Source organism: Neoarius graeffei, chromosome 7 (genome assembly GCF_027579695.1).
Source record: "Neoarius graeffei isolate fNeoGra1 chromosome 7, fNeoGra1.pri, whole genome shotgun sequence".
Lineage (NCBI taxonomy): Eukaryota > Metazoa > Chordata > Actinopteri > Siluriformes > Ariidae > Neoarius > Neoarius graeffei.
The window spans coordinates 22,823,140-22,849,442 of record NC_083575.1 but is presented as its reverse complement, the minus strand read 5'-3'; the positions used below and the strand labels follow the sequence as shown (position 1 = coordinate 22,849,442).

Genomic DNA, 26,303 nt, shown 5'->3' with positions numbered 1-26,303 from the left:
TGGGCATCCAATAGAGGCCAGACCGTCCTTGATGGGGTCAGACAGACCATGGTGGAAGGCTGACACCAGGGCAGTCTCGTTCCATCCACTTACTGCTGCGAGTGTTCGGAACGAGATGGCGTAATCTGCGACGCTTCCTCCTTGCCGGATGGACATGAGCTTTCGGGCTGCGTCGGTACTGATGTCTGCCTGATCGAAGACCCGAAGCATCTCTTCAGAAAACAGCTGGAAATCAAAGCACTCAGGTCCCTGTCTTTGCCAGATAGCAGTAGCCCAGGCTCGCGCCTTACCAGCTAATAAGGTGATCACAAAGGCAATCTTGCGGCGATCCGTAGTGTAGGTGGTAGGCTGAAGCTCAAAGGTGAGTTGACACTGGGTAAGGAACTCTCGGCACTCACTGTGCTTGCCGTCATACCTCTGTGGTGCAGGAAGGCTGGGTTCGCGAGGTGAAGAAGGCAGCATTGCAGGAGGCACTGGAGCAGGAGTGGGAGCTGGATCAGGAGCAGGAACTGGATCAGGAGCAGGAGATGCAGGCAGAGATGTCAGCTGTGCCAGGGTTTTCCCAATTTGCTGAAGCAGTTCCTCGTGGCGAGCGAGGGCCTCACGTTGGCTGGTGAGCGTACGTCCATGAGCGTCCATGGTTGCTCCGAAGCGTGTCAAAGCTGCCATAATTCCCTGAAGGTTGGCCGGGTAGACAGTTGAAGCAGCCTCTGCTGAGTCGGTCATGACGGAGTCTTTCTGTTAGGGTTTTGCTGGGATTCGAACCTGGTTCGTTGGTGTGATAATCCAGCAAACCCCCACTAGGCCACCAGGGGGATGACTCAAATGCAGAGGCGTGAGGCGGAAGTAGAAAAAGAATCAAAAGGTTTATTTAAACTATATACACTATATACAGGGCAAAACAAAAGACAAAAAAAAAACCAAAGAGTAAAATCCAAAAGAAAAGCAAAGTGCAAAAATACAAAAGCTAAGAAGATCAAAAAACACAGTACAAAGGAAACTGGAGATAAACATAACAGCACAAAGACTCCGTGACAAGAGGACTGAACTCAGGGGTATAAATAGACAAACTAATTAAGGACACAGGTGAAGATAATTAGGCAATTAACACAAACACAAGACACAGGAACAGTGGCGGCCTCTAGAGGCCAAAATAAACACGACATGAAAAGGAAATAACAGCGGCCTCTAGAGGCCAAAACAGTCCTAGTCCTAACAGGTATGCTGACTGATTAGCTTACCTGAGCTATCTATCGCATATCTGTCACTAGTTTGCAGTGTACAGGGTATTTCGCATACTATTTATAACCATCACATTAAAAGTTATACATGTTGTTTTGATGCCTGTTTATTTCCCAAATATATACGTGTGTGTCTTAATGGGTGAATAAAAGGCATCGAGTTAAATATTATTGTAGAAAGGGGCTTTATGAGGTTCAGTCCATTTACTTGCATTGGTTTGCGGGGAAGATTTGCCATATCCAATATGGCGGACACTCTGACGTATCCCAGCAACAGGCCACCAGCTCAATGCGGCGTCTATGTTTATATGTCTATGACATTATCCATAGGCAACTCCAATGAGCCACGCGTGCACATAATAACCTACCCTAGGTTAAGCGGTACCAATAATAATAAAAAAAGCCCATTATGCATAACGCGAGAGTAACCTTTATGTGACCCGAGTATTGAAGACTTGAACAAAGAGCTAGCTAGCTGGCATCATTAGCGTTACGGTTAGCTCGGCCAGGAAGCATCGGGTTTGCTAAAGCAGTGTAAGGGAAGAGTGAAGGTGCGATGCTGGGGCAAAAGGAGGCGGCGCGGGGCGCTGAAGGTCGCTGGACAGAGTTCCGCGCTCGGCCGCTTCCAGCCCTCAGGACACTCGGGGGCTGCGTGCTGCTCCAGGCGGCCCTGTGCCTCGCCAGACCCAGCGGGATAATCAGCACCAACAGCCATAACAACCACTCACTCGAGTGTCAACGTTTACATGAGTGAAGATGAGGTGAAGAAACTTCTGGCTGAGTGTCTGAGTGTGTGTGTGTAGGGGGGGGGTTCCTCTCTCAGTCCATGTTGGCTATGTGTGTGTGTGCGCGCGCTAAAGCAGCCTGGATGTAGAAACACATTACACTGTTAGCTTGCAAACTAATTTAATACTTTACATAAGTACACACGAGTGAAGTTAGGAATTAATCAGTTTGTTAATTCATCAACAGTTTTGTTTTCCAGGTAGTAGTTTTAAAGTGTGCTCCAGTTTGAATTCACTGGAAATGTTAGTTAGTTAGTTACATACACACACACACACACACACACACACACACATCTATAAACAAGCGCCATTACGCATGCGTATGAACAGGCAGAATCCCAAACAGCTCCTGGTTGGAGACGGAGTGCACTACTGTAGAAGCCTTTTTATACTTTCTATAGGGCGGTTTTGGAGAGAGCTGGGAGGCATTTGGGATTCAGCCGCAGCTAGCTGCTCTTTTGTTAATAATAATAATAATAATAATAATTAACTGAATCCCAAATGCCCCCCAGCTCTCTCCAAAACCACCCTATAGAAAGTATAAAAAGGCTTCTACAGTAGTGCACTCCGTCTTCAACCAGGAGCCGTTTGGGATTTGGCCTGTTCATAATCATGATGATAATTATATGATATAATAATAATAATAATAATTATTATTATTAGCCTGCACGGTGGTGTAGTGGTTAGCACTGTCACCTCACAGCAAGAAGGTCCTGGGTTTGAACCGCGTGGCTGGCAAGGGCCTTTCTGTGTGGAGTTAAACTGCTCACCTTGAATTCCATTTGGCCATTAACGGGGTGCTGAGTCATTATAACATCTCATGGGTAAAGTTCTCTGAAACTTTCTGTTTATACCACACCACACTGCTGCCGTGTCGCATTATGGGTCTATATATTTTCCTGCTTTTTTGTCCTTGGCCAATCACATCCCTGCAGTGGCACGCGCCTTAGGGAATTCACACCGGGAGATAAAGTACTCGTGTTGTTGCCCACTTTAAGCTCCAAATTGATCGCCAGGTGGCAAGGACCCTTTGAGGTCACACGGCAAGTCGGGGACATCGATTATGAGGTGAGGCGAATGGACAGGGGTGGGACGTTACAGGGTTGAGATGCCCCCGGGGGTAGTAGTGCGCAGCCGCCCTTACAGACTGCCCGAACACAAAAAAAAAAGGTGGTTCGGGAAGAACTCGAGGCCATGCTTGAAATTGGCATTGTCGAGGAGTCCCACAGTGACTGGAGCAGCCTGGTGGTCTTGGTTCCCAAGGTCGACGGGTCTGTCCGGTTCTGTGTGAACTATAGAAAAGTCAATGTGGTGTCTAAATTTGATGCGTACCCAATGCCTCGTATTGATGATTTGCTCAATCGACTAGGCATGGCTCGTTTTTATTCGACACTGGATTTGACAAAGGGATATTGGCAGATCCCCTTGACTCCACTATCCTGAGAGAAAACGGCCTTTTCCACACCGTTTGGCTTGCACCAATTTGTCACACTTCCGTTTGGGCTGTTTGGGGTGCCCACTACGTTCCAGCGGCTTATGGATAGGGTCCTCCGCCCCCATGCCACCCACGCGGCTGCATACTTGAATGACATCATTATTTATAGCAATGACTGGCCCCGGCACTTAGAACACCTAAGGGCCATCCTTAGGTCCCTGAGGCGAGCGGGTCTCACAGCCAACCCAAAGAAGTGTGCAATTTGGCAGGTGGAAGTATGGTATCTGGGCTTCCACTTGGACAATGGGCAGGTGCGTCCCCAAATCAATAAAACAGTAGTGATTGCGGCCTGCCCTAGGCCCAAGACCAAAAAGGGGGTGAGACAGTTCCTGAGGCTGGCTGGCTACTATTGTAGGTTTATACCTAATTATTCGGACGTCACCAGCCCGTTGACTGATCTTACTAAAAAGGGGGCACCAGATCCGGTCCAGTGGACGGAGCAATGTCAGCGGGCTTTCTCTGAGGTAAAGGCTGCACTGTGTGGGGGGCCACTACTGCATTCCCCTGACTTTTCTCTCCCCTTTGTTTTGCAGACAGACATGTCGGACAGGGGGCTGGGGGCTGTTCTGTCCCAGGAGGTGGAGGGGGAGGACCATCCAGTGCTGTACATCAGCTGGAAGCTGTCGGTGCGTGAGGGCAGGTACAGCACAATAGAAAAGGAATGCCTCGCCAACAAGTGGGTGGTCCTCGCCCTCTGCTACTACCTGCTGGGGCACCCTTTCACCCTCTGTTTGGACCACGCGCCCCTGCAGTGGCTCCACCGCATGAAGGATGCCAATGCACGGATCACCCGTTGGTATCTGGCACACCAGCTGTTTAAGTTCGAGGTGGTCCACAGGCCGGGGGCGCAGATGGTCGTGGCAGATTTCCTCTCCCGTCAAGGGGGGGGGGAGTCAGCTGCAGGCCGGACGGCTCCCCGCCCTGAGTCGGGCGGTGGGGGTATGTGGTAGCGGGGCTGTGGTCAAGCGTCAGCCTGTGAATAGAAGGCAGAGTCAGGGAATGTAAGTGGCAGAATGACTGCACCTGATGTGAATTAACCTGTGTTTGTGTGTTTCCCCCAGTGACTGCGCCCTATAAAAGGAGAGAGAGAGAGAGAGAGAGAGAGAGCAGAGAAAGGGAGCTCTCCCCAACCTGAACACTTGTGTGCGTGTGGGCGAGCAAAGTAAGATGCTGAAAAGCGTAAATAAAAGTATTTTTGAGAGAACTCAGTTCTGGTCTGCCGTGCCTCTGTGCTCCATCCACCTTCAACGATTTCTACATCTTTGTACTATTTTCAATGAAATATAGGGTTTCTATGATTTGCAAATTATCTCATTCTGTTTTTATTTACAGTTTACATAGTGTCCCAACTTTTTTGGAATCGGGTTATATATTGCTCTGCTGTACAGTTGATTATCCTGGCATCACTGTATTAAATAAGGCTGGGTAATGTGACACTATAATATTAATATCATGATATGTAACATTTATATTACACTTTTCTGAGTATTGTGGGTTTGGTCAGGTGTCTGTACTTTTATAACGCCACTGTTACTCGCTGTACCACAAAAAAACAAACAAACAAAAAAACAGTTTTGGTTCTAGTCAGTCTAGTTCCCTCCTTTTCCTTGTTCAATAATGCCGTTGTTTGTAAAAGAGTGAAATCACATTCTCCCTGACCTTTGTTCATACTATAACTCTGCTAGTTTGTTGGAACTTTATCAAAATAGTACATTGAGAAACACATCATGCACTGTGGGCGGCATGGTGGTGTAGTGGTTAGCGCTGTCGCCTCACAGCAAGAAGGTCCTGGGTTCGAGCCCCGGGGCTGGCGAGGGCCTTTCTGTGCGGAGTTTGCATGTTCTCCCCGTGTCCGCGTGGGTTTCCTCCGGGTGCTCCGGTTTCCCCCACAGTCCAAAGACATGCAGGTTAGGTTAACTGGTGACTCTAAATTGACCGTAGATGTGAGTGTGAATGGTTGTCTATGTGTCAGCCCTGTGATGACCTGGCGACTTGTCCAGGGTGTACCCTGCCTTTCGCCCATAGTCAGCTGGGATAGGCTCTAGCTTGCCTGCGACCCTGTAGAAGGATAAAGTGGCTAGAGATGATGAGATGAGATCATGCACTGTGCAAAGTATTTTAACTCACAGTGGACTTTAATTTGCTTTCCTATTCACAAATTGGTCAGTGCATAGTATAAAGCCCTTGACATGTCCCATAACTGAAGTTTAATTTTATGCACACACTTACACACACGCACACGCATGCACGCCCCATTCTGAAGATTCTGCATTGTAAAATTTTGCACATGAGGGGAAAAATATTTTAGCAACAAATACCTTTAATTACAAATGCAAACAGTTCAGCTAACAACAATCAAATCAGCAGATGCCCTAGGAGGGTTATCAGTTGTTTCATGCCTGGAATGGAACCCATACATGCTGTCTGTTTAATATAAACCACTCAGGTTGAACATGCCGATTGATGAATTCTGTTTTATTCCATCAAGCAGTTGTATTGTGCATCTGGCTGTGTTCCAGATCAATTGTCATGGCATACATAAATACATAAATACTGGGTTCTGGATACTCTGGTGTGATGGATCAGAACATAAGGGATGACCTGAAACAAGAGTGCAGTGCAGGAACAAATGCAGTAAAAGATGCATATGACATATGTTTCAATCCCAATTCTCTAACATACACATATAACATATTGCTCTTGTTTTCAAATGAAACCAAGGTGAAGTTGATATATACTGTAATGATAGGTTATTTTCTTCTGCAGAGAAGTTAATGGATTTTTTTAAACCTATGCAATAGTGTAACAGATTGATCAAACAGGGTTCTCCCTGCTTTGAATGACCAAAGTTGAAAACAAATGATAGTCTTTGTTCAACGAAGTGCCAATTAAAAAAAAAAACTCAAAAGATACCAGCTCTTCCCTTATTTTTACATATTGTATAGCTTGAGTTACTTATTCTTGTTTATTAAATTTCCAACCCTTTGTATAAAACGTCCTAATTTATTTTCATGACCATGCATATATTGAGTTGAATGGTTGTTCTGAATAGTACTTGAATTTCCTCTTGTAGGGACAGGGTTTCTTTGTCTTTCTGCTTTATTTATAGGCATGGTGGTGCCCTGTCCTGAAGAGGTAGGTTTCATCTCAAAGGAACAAAGAGGCTCAAAACGGCTGTACACCCTATTCACTCCAACGTGCCCTCGCTGCCACTGACTGGTGGTGCCCTGGACCAAATTTCTTTGACTGTTGGAACGCAGCTGATCTGGTTCTTTCACAGACCCATCACTATGGAGTTGCTCTGTACTAAAACGAGGAGCAGATGATTCTCCAGTCAAAACAGCAGCAGGGGACTCATTTCTAGAGAACCTCCCATCTGTCCTTTTCAAAATGCTGCTGTCGATGGATTTCATCGAAGTGGCTGTGGAACTCTGCTGTTTCTCATTGTGCTGTGCTTTATGTTCACTGTCATCAGAAATAATGGTGTCAGAGCTGCCACCTACTTTAAGGCTTGACATGTGCTTTCTTTTTGGTGAGCTGTCCCGCTTCTCTGGAATGTTTAGGAGTGATTTTATTTTCTTGGTGCTGTTTTTAAAGAACTGTGGTGAGGATATTACTTTGGGTTTGTTCTGGTTGATGTCCTCCACGTCTAGAACTGTTGCTGACACAGTTCTTGATGGTGGTTCTTGCCAAATAGAACATTGCATGTTGTTGCCTTCAGCCTTTTTGAAGTCATAATGTGAGATGGATCTCTGGTCCTCTTTGAGGTTTTGGGAATACCCTTGACTTTTTGACTTCTCAACTCTTGGATTGTCATCTGTTTGATTTCTCAACATATGTCCATACATATGGCTGGAAGCCTCTTTGTTGTTACTATTATATGTGTTATGCCTAGGGTCTGCTACACTGTGCCTTTTATACAAGTCATCTTGTGGTAGCTCAGGCTCCTTAACCTGAAATCGACTTTTTGCTCTGCCAAGACTGGCATATAATATATCTCTTCCTGAGCCAAAACCTAAGTTGTTTCCTGAGTGGTTTGGGACCTGCACACTCAGTCTCTTTAACATAAAGTCATCAGGTTGAACTCGATTGTTCATTAAATCTGTTTGGTTCCATTGTGTTGAGGAATAGTACTGTGTGCCTGGCTGTATTCCAAATTGATCCTCATGGCGTGCAGATGATAAGGAATCAGTTGTGTAACTGTTGGGCTCTGAATCCTCTGGGATGATGGACCTAAAAACCAGTGACGTCCTAAGACGAGAGGGCATTGAAGGAATAGGTTTGTTCTCCATCTCGTATTGGTCAAGATAATCATATGATTCTGCAATGGGTGCATCATTGTTATTGAGGTAAGATTCTATCCTCCATGTGCGTAGAAAAGACTTGGAGGTATTTGCCAAACTTGGCAAGTTCTGCTGCATTGAGAGAACCTGTTTGTCATGACCATGGTAGGACTGACGCAAGTTAGCAGTCCTGTTCAAGAAATTTAATCTGGCATTTTCAAAGGGATTCTCCATAACAGAAGGGTAGTTCCCTTCATAACGCCGGATGTCTTCTGCCACATTCCAGTTACTGGTGCCATACCTTGGGTGCTGAATGACGTGTGAGGGCTCTTGTCGTTCCCCTGCATAGCTGTGCCGCTTGTTGAAATCCAGTGCATCTTGAAAAAATCTACTATGGTGAGGAATGGTAAGATCTTCCACTGGGTTCCTAAAGCCTGCTTGTCTTTCACAGGTTTGTCGATATACCGAGTCAAGTGTATGCCTCAACTGATCCTTCCTTTCAAAGGCTCTGATGGGATGACTAAAGTAATTCTCAATTTTGCCATTCATCCTTCTGCCTAGCAAGATGTCCTGAGACTGGAACTCAACTGGAATATTGGAGCGGGCATAAAGAGTCCGGAACTCCTCATCATAAGACTGCACTAATCCACCTGTTATTACTTGAACCATATTCAGGTGGATCTTTTCATCGGACCACATGAGACTGTGAAAGACAGTGTAAGAACATCATTTAATATTTTACATTTAATGAATGAAACCTAAATACTGTAAATATTGAACAAAAAGCTGAAAATCTGAATAAATGTCATGACAACTTGAGAAATCTGAATGCAGTCTGACTATATAAAATGCAAGTGAGATTATCAAGCTGATACCATCTTGTAATTTGAGTGCATATCTAGCTTAATGATCTTCATGCACATATTACCCTAGATAATGTTCAAATAGCAGTTTTTTTCCCTTCTAAATTGCTGTATTGATCACTATGCATTCAGTCAAAAATGCAAAGACCTGTAGATGTGGTAAGAAGGAGAATATAACCAGTGATGTGAACTAAAAACATAAGAAAGCACTTTCATTTTCAGGTTGTCAACACACAAGGCACACATTCTGGGAGGTGTTGCAAGCTATTTTATATATTCAGATATTGTATATTTAGTCTCCAGTCAATAACCTCAGGTCTCTCTTTGTTTCATTCAATATTTTTAGTCCTTTTCATTTTGTAACCTCAAATTTCATTCATTATTCTTAGGTGTGTTTGACATATTTAAGCTTTATTATTTGTGTATGTGTGCCATTTTTAGGCTGACACTATTTACTAACGTACCTGTATGATCCAAAAAACACTGTTTGACAATCAACTAGGAGAAATTTCTCTCCCATGGCTCCACGAAATTTGGCACCTGATTTGCAAACATACTCCTGGCCTTGCACTGTGCGTACCCTCATGTTCTGCAGACAAGAGAAGAGTAAGTTTTCTCCATTGAATTTAGAAATTACATTGGTCCACTTACACTCATTGGCCACGTTATTAGGAACAGGTGTACAATAATGTGGTGGCAGTGCAATGCATAAAATCATGCAGATCCAGGTCAAGAGCTTCAGTTAATGTTCTCATCATACATCAGAATATGGGAAAATCTCATCTCAGTGACTTTGACCTTGGCATGGTTGTTAGTGCCAGATGGGCTGGATTGATTATGTCAGAACTGCTGACCTCTTGGGATTTCAGTCTCTAGAATTGAGATAAAGTGGTCCGGGGGGAAAAAAATACCACATCCATTTAGTGACAGTTTTGTGTGCATAAATGCCTTGTTGATGAGAGGAGCTTGACCAAACTGGTTTAATGGTGATGGTAATACAACTAACAACTCTTTACAACTGTGATGCAAAGAAAAGCATCTCAGAATGAACAATATGTTGAACCTTTCGGCAGCTGGGCTATGATACAAGAAGACCAAATAAAGATTGGAAAATCATTGCCTGGTGTTTTTCAATCTTCACCTGTCCAGTTTCAGTGATTTTATGCATTGTGCTGCTGGCAGTTGATTGGCTGATTGAACAATTTCAGTGTATATTGATATGACACCATCAAGAACCTTTTAATGACCATATAATCCTGGGAGATTTTTACATGATCAGAGGTAAGGATTCTTAAGGACAGCACACATGAATGAACGCTAACTTGTATGCATCATATTTAGAGTATGCCACTGAGAGTAAGGGTTCTAGCAGTAAAAGTCAGACAATGGCCTCAAATAAATGTGCAGGACCAAACCCTATTTTATCTGCACACAAATCTCATGGGTCTGTTTAAATCGGTGTAGTTTATGAAGTGTTAGATAGCTGAGATGATCAATGATTTCATTAATTCCTATAAGGTTCCTATGAGGATTTAAAATGACCACGATCATCCAAAACAGACATGGAAGATGTTCTTTTGTTCTTCTGTGCAAGAAATCGACATTTCTCTGAGACTTATCTAAAACAGTGGTTAAAGGTCCAGTGTAAAATGTGACAAGGAGAAACACAGCTTTTTTTTTTTTTGGTATTTGAATTTATTTTAAATGAGAATGGGCGGCACGGTGGTGTAGTGGTTAGCACTGTCGCCTCACAGCAAGAAGGTCCGGGTTCGAGCCCCGTGGCCAGCGAGGGCCTTTCTGTGGGGAGTTTGCATGTTCTCCCCGTGTCCGCGTGGGTTTCCTCCGGGTGCTCCGGTTTCCCCCACAGTCCAAAGACATGCAGGTTAGGTTAACTGGTGACTCTAAATTGACCGTAGGTGTGAGTGTGAATGGTTGTCTGTGTCTATGTGTCAGCCCTGTGATGACCTGGCAACTTGTCCAGGGTGTACCCTGCCTCTCACCCGTAGTCAGCTGGGATAGGCTCCAGCTTGCCTGCAACCCTGTAGAACAGGATAAAGCAGCTAGAGAGAATGAGATGAGAATGCTGAAGAAGTTCTTTGTGAAACAAATAGGGAATTATGAATGACAAATGAGACAGTGAAAATCATCCATGAAACTGATCAGTTGTTCATAAATAGCATCAATAATCAATGCACATTGTAATGTGGGCATAAAAGAAAGGTGACTCACCCTGAGTTTTTGAATTTGGATGTCAAGGTTTGCAGTCATAGCAAGAAAGCTTCTAAAATGAAAGTGATCCAGAAGGATATACACAGGAACACCTCGGATAGATGCGTCGACTACCTCTTTAAAAATGTCTACATCGGTAAATACATCCATGGCAATTGCAATGACCTGTATGACAACAAAACAGATAAAAAATGTATCAAAAGTGCACAATTACTGGACCCTGAGATGTGATTCATAAGGCCTCATAGCTGCATGATAGAGCATTGAAATTGCACATGTGCAGATTATACATGAAAGCTCCTACAATTCCAATAGAAGCATGATGAACCTGCCAAGCAACAATATGCATCCTCATAGCTAGTATGGGAAAGGTGAGGAGGGTTAGGTGGATTAAGGTTGTAACGTTCCAGGAGATGCTTGCCATTTTAATCAGACCTTCTATCGTACCAAAATTCCAGCATCACATCATTCAAGCTTCAACAAGTACAAGTTGATGAGCTGATAATGCGTGACAGCATGCTTAAGCCTTACACCACCACACCCTGTGGTATTTCACATGTCTTCAGAAACTAAGGCATAGAAAGTGCTAGATATTACAAAATGTAACGATGTAAACATCTATGCTGATCTGAAATGAACCTGCAAGAAAAATCTAACATGATCTTAATCTGTTATGGCTCCTTGATTATAACTTGTGAAATTCTACCATTAGATCATTACATTACATTATCTTACACCACATTTTATCCCACAGCACATGTTATCCGACTCAGTTCTTATTTTTCAATTGGCACTGATTAATTTTCTATAACAGCACAGTTTGGACAGTAGTTCAGGTGTCCGGTCATTACACAGTCTTTAGGACTGCATATTTTGTCCTATTAATGTCACGAAAAAGGAAAAACATGGGCTGGTGATGGAATGACCGTTTATATCTGCTATAATGTGATGAAGCAGTAACAGAAGCTAACTTGAAACATAACTACAAAAGGATAAAATGTGTCGTTCTTTGTGTCATATTTCACAAATTGGTGTGGTGAAAGAGGAATAAGACACTATAATATCAGAGTAGTAAACTTTGTGGCATGACATAAAGGGGAGGGCAGTGTGACGGAGTGCCTGTCACTACAGTTGAGTGTGTGCTCTAACTGCCATACCACCAAGCCTGGCTCTTTAGTGTTGTGGTCAGGGTGCAGGTTTGGTACCCTGTACACCTGGGTTCAAGGCAGGATAAGCTGACTGTTCTCTTGCTTTGCTACACCACCCTACTGCTCATTATTTTTCTACAGCAACGCCCCACATCATGTTTTATTCCTTAAATAACTGGTAATCACAATGTGTTAGTAATTTTCACTCCTACTTAAAATTGACCATTTCTAGGAACCATGGGGTACAAACCACCCACAGATTAAATGCAGTGTTGGGTTTACTGAAGCAATTTTTGAGTGCTGCTATTCTTGTGTGCTTTTCATGCCTTGAAATATATATCTGCGTTAACAACTCCAGAGAGTGTTGTGTGGAGAATGTGCTACACCTGAATTTAAAAAAAGTGTATATATATATATATATATATATATATATATATATATATATATATATATATATATATATATGAGTGATTCCACGCTTATGGGTACTGAAATGGGGACATGAACTTATTTTTAAAAATTCACCTAAAACCATTTCTTTTTTTACCATCAGGTCACAAAACATGTAATCTTTAATGAATGATATGTTAAAAGATAACTTTAATTTTCTGAGATGTAATTAAAACATATGCCAAAGTCAGAACGTAACAGAAGTGTTGTGGACATATATATTCTCAATTTTAACAATGTAGAATTACTTTTTGAAACATAGGAAGGTGATGTTTTAGCAAATATACTTAATAAACATGTGTAGTAGAATAAACATACACATTCTTTCAATAAGATTAACATGGTATATAGCTAGATTGTAATTAATTTGTAACAGACGTGAGATGGACAATCGTAACAGAAGTAATGTAACAGACATCATTTTGGAACTCATAGGCTTGACTTTGGCATATAAATGTTTTTATTACATCTCAGAAAATTAAAGTTATCTTTTAACATATCATTCATTAAAGATTACATGTTTTGTGACCTGATGGTAAAAAAAGAAATGGTTTTAGGTGAATAAGTTCATGTCCCCATTTCAGTACCCATAAGCGTGGAATCACTCATATATATATATATATATATATATATATATATATATATATATATATATATATATATATATTTTGTGTGTGTGTGTGTGTGTGTGTGTATATATATATATATATATATATATATATATATATATATATATATACGTATATGGTAAATTAGCATGTCAAATTCATTGCAACAGCCACATTTTTCATTAATTGCACCACATTTTTGCAGGGATTATACTGACTAGCAAGGAGGTAAATGCATATTATCAAATGGCTATATTCTGAGACCAATATTCTTCTGAACATGGGCATGCAATCTTCAAAAAAAAAAAAAAAAAAAAGACAGCAAATACTATCAATTTAATTGCATTACATGTGGATATGCCACAAAATTCATAGTATATGGTGAATATAAATCATGAAGCTCTGTACTAAATGTCACTTCAGTGAAATCCACAAAAGTCATTTGCTGATGACCATTTATTGCTAACCATTCCTTGTTTGGCAAGTACAGATGTGTTTGTTCTGGTGTTAATTTAATTATCAAAATTATTGTTCCAGCTCAAGCCCAATAAGGCATAAGGGAATTTCATTCTTTTAAAGCTGATAATTATCATTAATAGCAGCTGGTTGTGAATCTGCAGCTTGTTGTACATCATGATAACTGAAAAGCAGAGACATGGCCTCCAAAATCTTTATACAGGGTTAATTATTAAGTTAACCATTTGTATATAATAATGTTCTTTTCTCAGATGAAAGCAAACACATGGTCCTTTCAACTGGTCATTTTAACCACAGTCTAACCATACAATGCCTTATGAGATTCATTAGATCCATTTAGCATGAAGAAAATATGCTCCTGATGTTCATATTCACGTTCAATTGGTTCAGTCTTTATTTATTTTGTTTTCACTTCTTTGTCAGAATTACTCACAAAATCATCTAATATACCACCTTTCCTTTTAGGATTTCCATTTGTGTATCCTATTCTCTGGATATTATCTTCTGAGAAATAACCATTGCACAGGATGTTATCAATCTCATATTTTAGTTTATATGTTCCATCTCTGGTATTTTTCTACTCTGGTGTTTATATATTTTCATTGTAACCCATGATCCTACCTGATATTGCAAACTTATCTCATGAAAAGGTCATCCTGGTTCATATACTGTATATTATATAGACACAAGTGTTTTACTGGGAAATACACCATTTGAATTTTTCATACGAACTACATCTGGGATATTGAGTAACGTATTTTCCAATATCCTCACTCGTGAAGATATCAATGAATTGTTTTGATTAACTTGCGTCGTTTTGTTTGTGAATGTGTCTATATAATAAAAATAAAATTACACACCGGCTTGGATATAAATCTTCTCGTGTTGAAAAACTTGTATTTTTCATACAAATACATTGTGGATCTGAGTGACATATTTCCCGATATTTCACTTTGATGATGTCACTCCCATTGTTCTACCGCTGACTAGACACACATTGTCAAAATGGCAAACTGGTTCAATGGAAATATTTCTCTCTCTCTTTCGTGCTCTCTCTCTCTCTCTCTCTCTCTCTCTCGTGTGTATATATATATATAATATATGTCGTACATGAGCTGATGGCCAACAAGGCGCATAGTGCCAAGTTGGCTATAAACCATGTATGACAAGATTGAGTGGAATAACTGTTTTATTCTATCCACATTCACCGGATTTTGAGAAACAGAGCATTTTTATTTTTGTTTTTTGCAAATTCAATAAATAAAAACTTTATACAAAATGTCCGACAAAATCACTTCCACTTAGAATGTAAACAAACCTGCGAAATGACAGCAGCAATTTGTGAAAAATGCTATAATAATAATTCTTGAAAAATAAAAAAGATACGGCATTAGCATAAAATACTTTTTTCCATATTTTGTTGCTTTTTTTTTTTTTTTTTTTTTGGGGGGGGTCTTCTTCTTCTTTGGGGTTTTTGGTGGTTGGCAAAACCATCAAAAACCCATGCTTTTCAGGGCTTAGACAATGGTGTTTACATACAGTTTCGGTCAGACGGGGGCCTGTTCAACCTAAGATGCCTCCAGTCCCATACGAAGACAAAATCAATGCTGATCCGTGACCTGCTCTATGCGGACAATTGCGCCTTCGTCGCCTGTACCTTGGAGGATATCCAGCTGATAACATTCATGTTCACCTGTGCGTCAGAGAGATTCGGCTTGACAATTAGTATTAAGAAAACTGAGGTCATGTACCAACCAGCTCCAGACAAGAGTTACATCAGTCTGGATGTCACAATCAACAATGCACCTCTCAAGTCTGTAGACAAGTTTTGTTATCTGGACAGTATTCTGTCAAACTCCACAACCATAGATGATGAGATCACACCGTGCATCATTAAAGCTAGCAGCTCATTTGGAATGCTAAGACATAGACTGTGGGCTGAGCACAGTGTAAGGCTGTGTACAAAAATCAATGTGTAAAAGCAGTGGTTCTCACTTCGCTCTTGTATGGCTGCGAGACGTGGACAACCTACCATCTCCACATCCAACTTCTGGAGCAGTTTCAACAATGCTGCCTGAGGTCCATCTGTGGCATTAAGTGGCAGGACAAGGTTTCTAATGTCGAGGTCCTAGAGCATTGTGGTATCCCCAGTGTGGAAAGCCAGATCATCAAGGCACAGCTTCGCTGGGTAGGACACGTCTCCAGAATGGCAAACACGAGAATACCTAAAGTACTTCTCTTCAGTCAACTGAGCTGCGGAAAGAGATCAGTGGACGGGCCAAGGTTGAGATACAAGGACATGCTCAAACACAATCACAAGAAATGTGGAATCAACCCTGACGCCCGGGAAAGCACTCCCAAACTCCATGCAACATGGCGAAGCACTTGCAGCGAGTGCATCCAGGTCTTTGAGGAGAGGTGAAATGGTCTACTTGATGAGAAGCGTGCCAAGAGGAAGGCCACTAACACCACTACCAGCCCTTTGTACCAGTGCAGCATATGTGACAGGGCTTGTGGCTCTAGGATTGGTCTCTTCGCTCACGAAAAGAGTCATCACTAGTGTCGCCAGATACTCATGCATTGCCTTCAACATGAGAATCCATCATATATAAAACATGACAGATACCACAATACACTCTGTCCCGAAAAACACATTCTGGAAACATATTGACAAATTGACTGGTTGTCTGTTAGGGTGCTGTGACATGGAGACATCATTAGGTCAGCCACTAAAAAGCTATTTATTGCAAGCAGGCAATGAACACATGCTCTTTTTTTTTTTTGACTACCATAAGGCCAAAGAACTAAGTTAAAGCCAAGGGAAAGAGACTTCTTGTCTGGGTGTACTCTATATCAGCACATCTACCACACCAATCAATTCAGTTCCACTGAATTGTTAGTGACGTCCAAGCATTACAATCAGCAACTCCTAATCTTCTCACATTAGGCGCTGTGAAACAAACATTGCACTGGGAAAAAAAAAAAAAAAGCTCACACCCTGGTAGCTCTGACCCAAAACTGTATGAATATTTTGTCAAGCAGGGTGCTTCCAGTCACACCCAGATAGCTTAGGATAGGGTGTGGACCGATTAACTTTTTGTTGCGTAATTTATTTTCTTTGTCTCAGTAAATTTCAGAGTAAAAACCTGTTGCAGGACTTTCTGACTTTCATGCACAGATGTAATGATGAGTGACTTCTACTGATTGCTCATATCCACTTATTTATGTCTGGTTGTATTTAAAAGCCTATTAATAATAGCTTGAGAAGTCTTTTAAACTGACTTAATTCAGAAGCTAATGCTTATATGTACAGTTCCACAGTGATAAATCAGGTCATGAGTACTGTTCTATGCTGACTCTTTTCTCACAAGGCAAACAGGGATCTTGTAAGAATTCAGGTTGTTTAACAATCCAGCATGTTCCAATTGTTTAACAATAAAAACACAGGCTGGTTTTTGTTTAGCAACATGTATATCTTTGGTGCATAATTTAACTAGATTAAAATTAATTAACCAGAATATGACTTCAGTGTCACTTTGCCTTTGGTTTTTATTTAAATTGAAAATATGGAGTAAGAATGTGATTAACAATATTACTCAGACTCTTTCTGCAGTCTTGTACACCACGTTGAAGCATCCAGGCTAGCCATTTTTATGAATGCATCTGCTAAATGTATTAAATCTAAATGTAGTAAATGCCCAATTTCCACACAGGACATTAATATTAAATATTTCAAGAGGCAAGATAAGGTATAAGCAGCTGTTTTGGATATATAAACTTAAATAGTTAACAACACAAAACTTTTTTCGTTCTTGTGGGTGGTGGTGTTGTAGTTGCTGTAGAAACTGAGATTAAAGTAGTATGTTCACTTTGGCATTTTAAGCCTGACATTTTTCTCTTCCTAAAACAAGAGTTGACATGCCATCAATGTCTTATCAGCCAAATTGATCTGCTGTTGTAGTCCAAACAATTCAAAACCTAAAAGTTTCATACATCTTGTGACCTCTCTTCATGTCTATGCTAATGTCCTGAGCCAAGTTAATGTCTTCATGTCTGTGCTAAGTGGACTGCAAGTTACAATCACTGTCATGCTTATATCTTTGAAAGTGCTTGAGATCCTCTCCTAACTTCCCCTGTTATTGTAAAGATTTGAAGATAGGTGCATAGAGCTACACCTAGACACATACACACACACACACACACACACACACACACACATATATACATAATAATAATAATAATAATAATAATAATAATAATAATAATAATAATACAGTTACATTCATTAGACTATAGAGAATGAGAAAGCTTGATGAGTATATGAAATTGGATAAACATGGCAAAGGATCTTTTCAAGATATATCAGTGACAGCTTGTTCATAAGGGTTCTTAAGCTTGTTCATACACGCCTATAAGCCATGTATGAGGAGATTGAGTGGAATAACTGTTTTATTCTATCCACATTCACTGGATTTTGAGAAACAGATCATTTAAATTTAAATTTTTTGCAAATTTGATAAATAAAAACTTTATACAAAATGTCCAATGAAATAATTTCCACTTAGAATGTAAACAAACTGGTGAAATGACCATAGCAATTTGTGAAAAATGCTATAATAATAATTCTTGAAAAATAAAAGATAGGTTCTTATCATCAAATAGTTTTATTCTATATTTTGTTGCTTTTTTGTATTTTTTGGGGGGTTGGTTTTCAAGTAGAGTTTTTGTTTTGTCCTCCTGAGTTTCTCTGGTCAGATGAAACTAAAATTGATCTGTTGGGCAATCATGGGAAACACCATGTGAGGCACAAACCCAACACCCTGAGAACATCATTCCTACAGTGAAGCATGATGGTGGCAGCATCATGCTGTGGGGATGCTTTTCATTTGCAGGGACAGGAAAGCTGGTCAGGAGTGAAGGAAAGATGGATGGCACTAAATACAGGGAAATTCTGGAGGGAAACCTGTTTGAGTCAGCCAGAGGTTTGAGAAGGTTCACATTTCAGCAAGACAATGATCCTAAACATACTGCTAAAGCTACACTGGAGTGGTTTAAAGGGAAACATTTAAATGTCTTGGAATGGCCTAATCAAAGCCCAGACCTCAATCCAATTAAGAATCTATGGCATAACTTGAAGATTGCTGTACACCAATGCAACCCATCTAACTTGAAGGAGTTGGAGCAGTTTTGCCTTGAGGAATGGGCAAAAATCCCAGTGGCTAGACATGCTGAGTTAATAGAGACATACCGCAAAAGACTTCCAGTTGTAATTGCAGCAAAAGGTGGCTCTACAAAGTATTCACTTTGGGGGGTGAATACCTATGCACACTATAGATTTCTGTTTTTTTTTTCATCTTAATTATTGTTTGTGTTGTTGCCATGCAGTTGCTATGGTTGTTGTTTTGCAAGAAGTTGGGCTGGTTAATAAATAATGTACAATCTGCCAAATGAAATAAAACAAACAAAAAAAAGTTTACAGTAAATAATCAGAAATGCTTGTGCACCATGGTGACCTTGTTTTGGATGCAAAGATTGAGGGAAAAAAATGTGCCTCCCTTATCCTGAATATTTTTGGGTAGTTGCTTTTGGGCAGCATGATGGTGCAGTGGTTAGAAGTGTTGCTGCACAGCGACAAGGTTCTGGGTTTGAGCCTGGGGCCTTTCTGTGTGGAGTTTGTATGTTCTCCCTGTGTCTGTGTCATGGGTTTCCTCCGGGTGCTCCGGTTTCCCCCACAGTCCAAAGACATGCAATTAGGTTAACTGGTGACTCTAAATTGACCGTAGGTGTGAATGGTTATCTATGGTTTTCACGTTGCTTTCTTAGGTGTGGTTTACATTAGACCGTATCAACGGATCATCAGATTAACGTTTTTAAAATGATTAGCGTGCACACAGCAACGCCAATACACGATTTGCGTGCACACAGCAACGCCAATACACGGATACGCTTGGCTCCGCAGGCATCCTGCGCTCCAAATCACTCCGCCCTGAACAGCGAGTGCCCTCTGGAGGGTGTGCACTCCGGCCCTGCGCAGCTCACAGAGCGCGCGAATGAAGCGCACAAGCAGTGATTCGGGACTGAGCCGCTGTGTGTGTGATCTCAGTGCATATCGGGCATGCGCGTCACATACCACTTGCAAGTGGAAGGATGGCAAGCCTAAAGATAATCATAACTACACAATGGGCAGTATTTGCATCAGTATTTGCAGTATTTTCATACTTTTATACTCTTTAATGAAAGGTGATACAAGGCGGAAGTCCACGCCGTTTTTCAGCAGTCGCGTCACATGACCAACGCCAGCGAATCAGGAAGGTGGATGTCACAGTGACATTGTCCAATGACGACGCCAGCTAGAGCTCAGCACAGCGTAGCCGCGTATTCTCAATGTTCACATAGCACTGGACCAGACACGATCTGGATTGAATATGTGGACCCTGGCGGATTCCCGTTTCCCGGCGTTTCCAGGCGTTTTAATGTAAACGGACAGTGCATCCGCGAAGAAAACGAGACAGATACGGTCTAATGGAAACATGGCCTTAGTAGTGTTGCAGAGTCAGGGTTCTTCCAGAACAGGTTGGTTTATACAGACATCATGTGACAGACCATGTGACACTTTGATTGCACACAGGTGGATCTTAATCAACTAATTATGTGACTTATGAAGTGAATTGATTGAACCAGCTCTTATTGAGGGGTTTCATATGAAAGGGAGTGAATACCTATGCACACTCCAGATTTCTGTTTTTTCATCTTAATTAACCCCGCCGACAGTAGTCGGAGGGGTTATTATTTTCACCTGCGTCAGTCTGTGTGTGTGTGTGTATCTGTCTGTCTGTCTGTGTGTCTGCAAGATATCTCAAGAACCAATGGATCGATTTGGACCAAATTTTGTACATGTGTTGCCAATCACCCAGGAAGGAAACCATTAAATTTTGGAGGTCAAAGGTCAAGGTCATGGCAGAACTTCGAAATTTTCGCCCAATGTATTTTAATAGGGAAAAGGCGGGGTTTGCACTCATTAGAGTGTCCCTGTCTAGTTATTGTTTGTGTCACAATCTCATCTCATCTCATTATCTCTAGCCGCTTTATCCTGTTCTACAGGGTCGCAGGCAAGCTGGAACCTATCCCAGCTGACTACAGGTGAAAGGCGCCAGGTCATCACAGGGCTGACACATAGACACAGACAACCATTCACACTCACATTCACACCTACGGTCAATTTAGAGTCACCAGTTAACCTAACCTGCATGTGTTTGGACTGTGGGGGAAACTGGAGCACCCGGAGGAAACCCACGCGGACACGGGGAGAACATGCAAACTCTGCACAGAAAGGCCCTCGCCGGCCACGGGGCTCAAACCCGGACCTTCTTGCTGTGAGGCAACAGCGCTAACTACTACACCACCGTGCCGCCCATATATATATATATATATATATATATATATATATATATATATATATATATATATATATGTATCACCTTTAAAGTGGTAGGCATGTCGTGTAAATCAAATGGTGCTAACCCTCCAAACATCCATTTTAATTCCAGTTTCTAATGCGATAAAACAGGACAAACACCAAGGGGGATGAATACTTTTGCAAGACCCTGTATGTCTTAACTGAAATGCTACTAAACACAATGACACCAGTTTGGGCAAGCAAACTGGACATCTGTGCCATGCCACCATTACCTGTCTAGCATCTTGGATATTTTTCCTCAATACCTCCTTGATGGTAGGGCTGTTTAACCTAGGTGGATGGTAAAGAAGGTCTATTTTGGTCTGGAGTCTGTTGTGCATGACCTCTGGCCAACCAAGATCCAAGTCTGGAGGAGCAGCATCGGAATGTGTGGGCCAATATGTCCCCGTGGAGGCCTCCTCAACCCTGGGACTGTCAAAATCGTCTATGTCTTCACTGATAGGTAATTGTTCTGTATTCTGTATTATAAAGTTAATCTCATCCTCAGAAAGGAAGTTTACAATTTTCTCAGCTTGGAGGAATTCTTGATATACTTGTTTGCCACCACTGACCAGACAGTCAATGGCTAACCGATAAGCTTCCTTATAATGTGGCAGGATGTAATCCTCAGGGCTGAAGTCTTCTTTCAAGGATGAGAGCATAGATAGATTGGATTCCATTATGCCTGGGCCTTGGATCATCTCTTCTCTAAATGGCAGAGCAGCAGCTTGTACCTGATGAAAGAAAACATACAATCTTATGGAATGTCATGGAGTCTATGCTTTGTTATTTTAAAGAAAGAAAGAAAGAAAGAAAGAAAGAAAGAAAGAACAGCAAGAACAGCAAGAACAGCAAGAAAACGAAAGATGGAAGGAAGAAAGGGAAGGAAGAAAAGATGGAAGGAAGGAAGGAAGGAAGGAAGGAAGGAAGGAAAAGGCAAGAAAGAAAGAAAGAAAGAAAGAAAGAAAGAAAGAAAGAAAGAGAAAAGGAAGGAAAGAAAGAAAGAAAGAAAGAAAGAAAGAAAGAAAGAAAGAAAGAAAGAAATTCATTTTAAATCATACAAAAATGTTGTGACTTTATCTTGAAAGTGTTCTACTGTTCCTGTTCTATTTTTATCCCCCGGCATATAATGCTGGGGGATATAGCTATTGCTCTGTCCGTCCGTCTGTCCGTCTTTAAACATTTTAGTTTCCGGAGCATAACTCTAAAACTATTAGGAATTTTTTTGACAAAATCTGACAGTTATGTTAAGTGACTAGAGGTCTTGTGCATTTTGACATTTTGGGATTTCTGTAATTTTTATTTTTCCCATATTTCCATGGCAACCAATTCAACTTGGGAAAATTTGGAGTGGGGTTTCATGTGGAGGCCAGGGACAAATGTCATCTTCTGATGACTCTTGTTCATTATATTAGGAGATGAAACAGAATTTTATCTGTATATTATTACAGTTCTGCCAAAAGAGCAAAATGACAAAGGTTTCTCCATTCTAATGTAAACTGAATCATGATGGAAAATAATGGGATGGTGTGCATTTCGTGAGAAATACAAAGCAAAAACAAAAGGCAACTGTTAAAGACATGGTTCAGTGTTATTTCCCTGTGGCTAAATCACACATGGAAAACTTGCTCAGCTAGGTTCGAGCAAAGGCGGTTAATGGAATACTGCTCTGAATACAAGATATTAAAATACACCTCTGCACTCAAAACAAGCAACAGTGATGATTGCACTTCCCTGAAGTGAATATCATAAAAATCTGCCAGACACAAGACTCTGCTTCTTAGTCTCTGTGCAAACTATGTCAAACATGCCACCCCTGATCAGATGCTACTAGATAACCCAGCTGTTCAGCCCCCACAGAATATTACTACATACTGTTTTTCTGCATTGTGTAAAGAGATTTAGTGCCCCAATCTTTTATTAGGTCCACGTTAAGGGGTCATTTTTTTGCAGTGCAAAGATGCATTCTTTTCACTACAACTGAAGTTACTTCCGAAAGCAATGTGTGAGATTTGTAAAAGAATGTAGTAAACACATTGTCAAAGCCTGTACAAAGACGACACACATCTGTACTTACATAATGTTAACTTATCTACTTGAAAAGATAATGACCTCAACTTCTTCAACTTTAATGAATGAATTTTGAGCATGCTTATTAACACACAATTGCTTGATAACTGCAGGTGAACAAATACACATACAGACACCTCGACAAAACCAAACAAATTTTTTAAAGGCTTGCACGTGTTCATAATTGGCTTCACATTTTATATATATATATATATATATATATATATATACATACCGGTATACACACACTACCGTTCAAAAGTTTGGGGTCACCCAGGCAATTTTGTGTTTTCCATGAAAAGTCACACTTTTATTTACCACCATAAGTTGTAAAATGAATAGAAAATATAGTCGAGACATTTTTCTGGCCATTTTGAGCTTTTAATCGACCCCACAAATGTGATGCTCCAGAAACTCAATCTGCTCAAAGGAAGGTCACTTTTATAGCTTCTCTAAAGAGCTCAACTGTTTTCAGCTGTGCTAACATGATTGTACAAGGGTTTTCTAATCATCCATTAGCCTTCTGAGGCAATGAGCAAACACATTGTACCATTAGAACACTGGAGTGATAGTTGCTGGAAATGGGCCTCTGTACACCTATGGAGATATTGCACCAAAAACCAGACATTTGCAGCTAGAATAGTCATTTACCACATTAGCAATGTATAGAGTGGATTTCTGATTAGTTTAAAGTGATCTTCATTGAAAAGAACAGTGCTTTTCTTTCAAAAATAAGGACATTTCAAAGTGCCCCCAAACTTTTGAATGGTAGTGTATATATAAAAATTAAATGTATATATATAAATTAAATGTGAAAACTCAATTAGACAAGGAATAGTTATTGCCAGGAAACTTAAATACATTAAGTATATTGACATTCCCCATTTGTTATTTCTGTAACAAAATTATTTCTTTATGACTTACTTGAACCGTCAGTTACAGGAAAATCCTCTGAAGTGTTAGTTATGTATTTCTATCCATTTCTAGTCCATTTCTAACGACGATTACAAGTATGCTGAAAAGCAATATGAACCTTTGCTGCTGGCGAGTGACAGCCAGAAAAAAAAAACAACCGGAGATGTCACAACTTGAAAAGTGCTGGGAACAAGAATAGGTGGGGATTCGTACCGTAAACTGAAACGTTCTCTCTGGCCACAGGCAACAGACCTGTTTGAGCCACTCTTAGCCACACCTCTGTGTTTCGTTCCTTCTTTATCTTTTTCACAACCCCCCATTTCTCCCTCCCTCCTTCCCTTCTTGCATAAAAAAACAGATCAGAGTTCACTCAGATACTTATAGATTGTTCTCTTTATTTGGTATATTTGTATCTATTTTTGTCCAACTTTCTGAGAAAAGATTGAACATTATAGTTCTCATATGCACTGGCATACGGTGTGTTTTTTTTTCCTTAGTTTATTTTCTTTGTATTGAAAGAATGCATGAATGTGTAGAAAGTAGTGTCACATACTGTACTCTGAGCTTTATATGCATTGTTTTAGGCTATGCTGTTGAATTAAAATGAAAGGTTTAAGTAATGCACACAACAGTCTGACAAAAACACTTTTATGCATATACTTTTATTATTTATGTGATTCTCAGAAGGCAAACACTGAATAATCTAAAAATTGAACATTGCAATCTGACCAAACTTGATACAGGTGAAAACAGTATTGGGTGTGGACATAAAGACAGGGCTCTGAGACAGGAGCTGGATAGACTAGGAAGAAGACAGGAAACAAAACAAAGAGTAACAGGAAGCAAAACAGATATTCAACAGAAAAAGGTCATGACAGGTAAATGTTTGTAACTACTGCAGGTAACCATGAAAAGCTTAAAGCTATTGAGCAGAAATACACGTGTCACAGTAAATGGACGTATATTTACCTATGCCAACTTTGTTGGATGAGGTTATGTTTTCGCCTCCGTTTGTTTGTCTGTTCCCAACATAACTCAAAAAGTCCTAAACAGGTTTTGATGAAATTCTGAGGAAAGGTGAGCCATTGCCCAATGAACAATTGATTAGATTTTGATGCAAATCCGAATATATGGCTTGGCAGAAGTATGCACTCTACCAAGTGCCTTTCTAGTTATTACTATGACTACTTATGATCTAAATGGTCCTCTGCCTGACAGATTTAATTTATTTCATAGATCAAATTTCACCAGAATTGAGGACACAGTCACTGGTCTATTATCTCTGACCTTATAACTGAAAAACATTTTTTTTTCACATCATGTTACACTTCTTGAGAGGTGTTCAGAGGCAAAACTGGAAAGTTAAATACAAACACAGCTTACAGTGGGTTTGCTAGGGTGAGTGTAGGCAAAAGTGACAGGTTGTGACATGAGGAGAATGTGGTTGCAGCATGACAAAAACACATAATTACAGCTGTATAGCTTAGTGCAAGGCTATTCAACTAAAATTTGCAAAGGTCAAGTTACAAAATTCATTGTTTACGAAGGTCCAGATAAGTAAACAAAATAACTGAATTACCTCGTAATGCTTAAGTCATGATTACTTTTTGGCTACAAATTAGGAAATTTGAAGTTGCGGTTTTTTTTTTAAATTGTGGATTAAGTGATCCACTCAATAAGTGAGTGAGAAATTGTGTAAAAGAAATAAACATATACCTTCATGGTTTGGCGAACAAAGTAGGCTATAAGATGCTGGTCTTCATAAGTTATATTTTCTCTACAGGTGATCTTTTTTCCTTCAAAGGAAATGTGACTAAATTGCTTCCTTTTCCCGTTCTTATGCAGTGGTCTCACAGTGTTGGCTGTATTGTCTAATAGCAGGCACTACTCACGTGGGTGTAGAGTTTCAAGACAATTTAAAAGTGTATTATGACTTTGAGGTCCCACAACTGGTTTCTTTCCATTGAGCAAGTTGCATCGTTGGTGAGTCATGTGAGACTCTCATTTTTAATGATGTCATCACTTGACAGGATTTTATGCAGGCTATCATGTGTTACCTTTAAGCTTGTTTAGGCAGGTACTTGTCTTTTATAGTTCTTTCGCAAGACGAAATACCAAATACTGCTGGGTGACAGATGATGATATAAAGGGGAAGCCATGACCTAATGGTTAGAAAAGCAGGTTCGAGTCAAAGCAGGTTTGTCCTAATGGTACGAGTCACTGGACTAGCAGGAATGGTTGAAGTGCCCTCGAGCAAGGCACCTAACCCCCAACTGCTCTGGG

The 26,303-nt window shown here is 40.6% G+C and overlaps 1 protein-coding gene and 1 long non-coding RNA gene across 2 annotated transcripts; both read right to left on the bottom strand.

The window, feature by feature from the left end:
- Nucleotides 1-5,981: 5,981 nt before the first annotated feature.
- Nucleotides 5,982-24,273, bottom strand: fam83b (family with sequence similarity 83 member B). Its single transcript, XM_060925408.1, has 5 exons — nucleotides 24,030-24,273; nucleotides 21,269-21,769; nucleotides 10,897-11,061; nucleotides 9,132-9,256; nucleotides 5,982-8,507 (listed from the first exon to the last, which is right to left on the bottom strand). Exons 2-5 carry the CDS (start codon nucleotides 21,734-21,736, stop codon nucleotides 6,473-6,475), a joined length of 2,793 nt encoding a protein of 930 aa, XP_060781391.1. The 5' UTR covers nucleotides 21,737-21,769; nucleotides 24,030-24,273; the 3' UTR covers nucleotides 5,982-6,472.
- A 479-nt stretch (nucleotides 24,274-24,752) lies between these two features.
- LOC132888562 (uncharacterized) lies at nucleotides 24,753-25,878 on the bottom strand. The gene is made up of 3 exons (XR_009654949.1): nucleotides 25,737-25,878; nucleotides 24,990-25,087; nucleotides 24,753-24,822 (listed from the first exon to the last, which is right to left on the bottom strand). It is a non-coding gene; the product is annotated as an uncharacterized LOC132888562 (long non-coding RNA).
- Between the last annotated feature and the right edge of the window lie 425 nt (nucleotides 25,879-26,303).

What these genes read in the sequence shown, in the direction of transcription:
- fam83b (XM_060925408.1), bottom strand. Translation starts at nt 21,736, where the DNA reads ATGATCCAAGGCCCAGGCATAATGGAATCCAATCTATCTATGCTCTCA. An exon ending in TCCAAATTCAAAAACTCAGG is followed by an intron (nt 9,257 to 10,896) that starts GTGAGTCACCTT and finishes TCTTGTCTGCAG; the next exon opens with AACATGAGGGTACGCACAGT. An exon ending in GTGTTTTTTGGATCATACAG is followed by an intron (nt 8,508 to 9,131) that starts GTACGTTAGTAA and finishes TGTCTTTCACAG; the next exon opens with TCTCATGTGGTCCGATGAAA.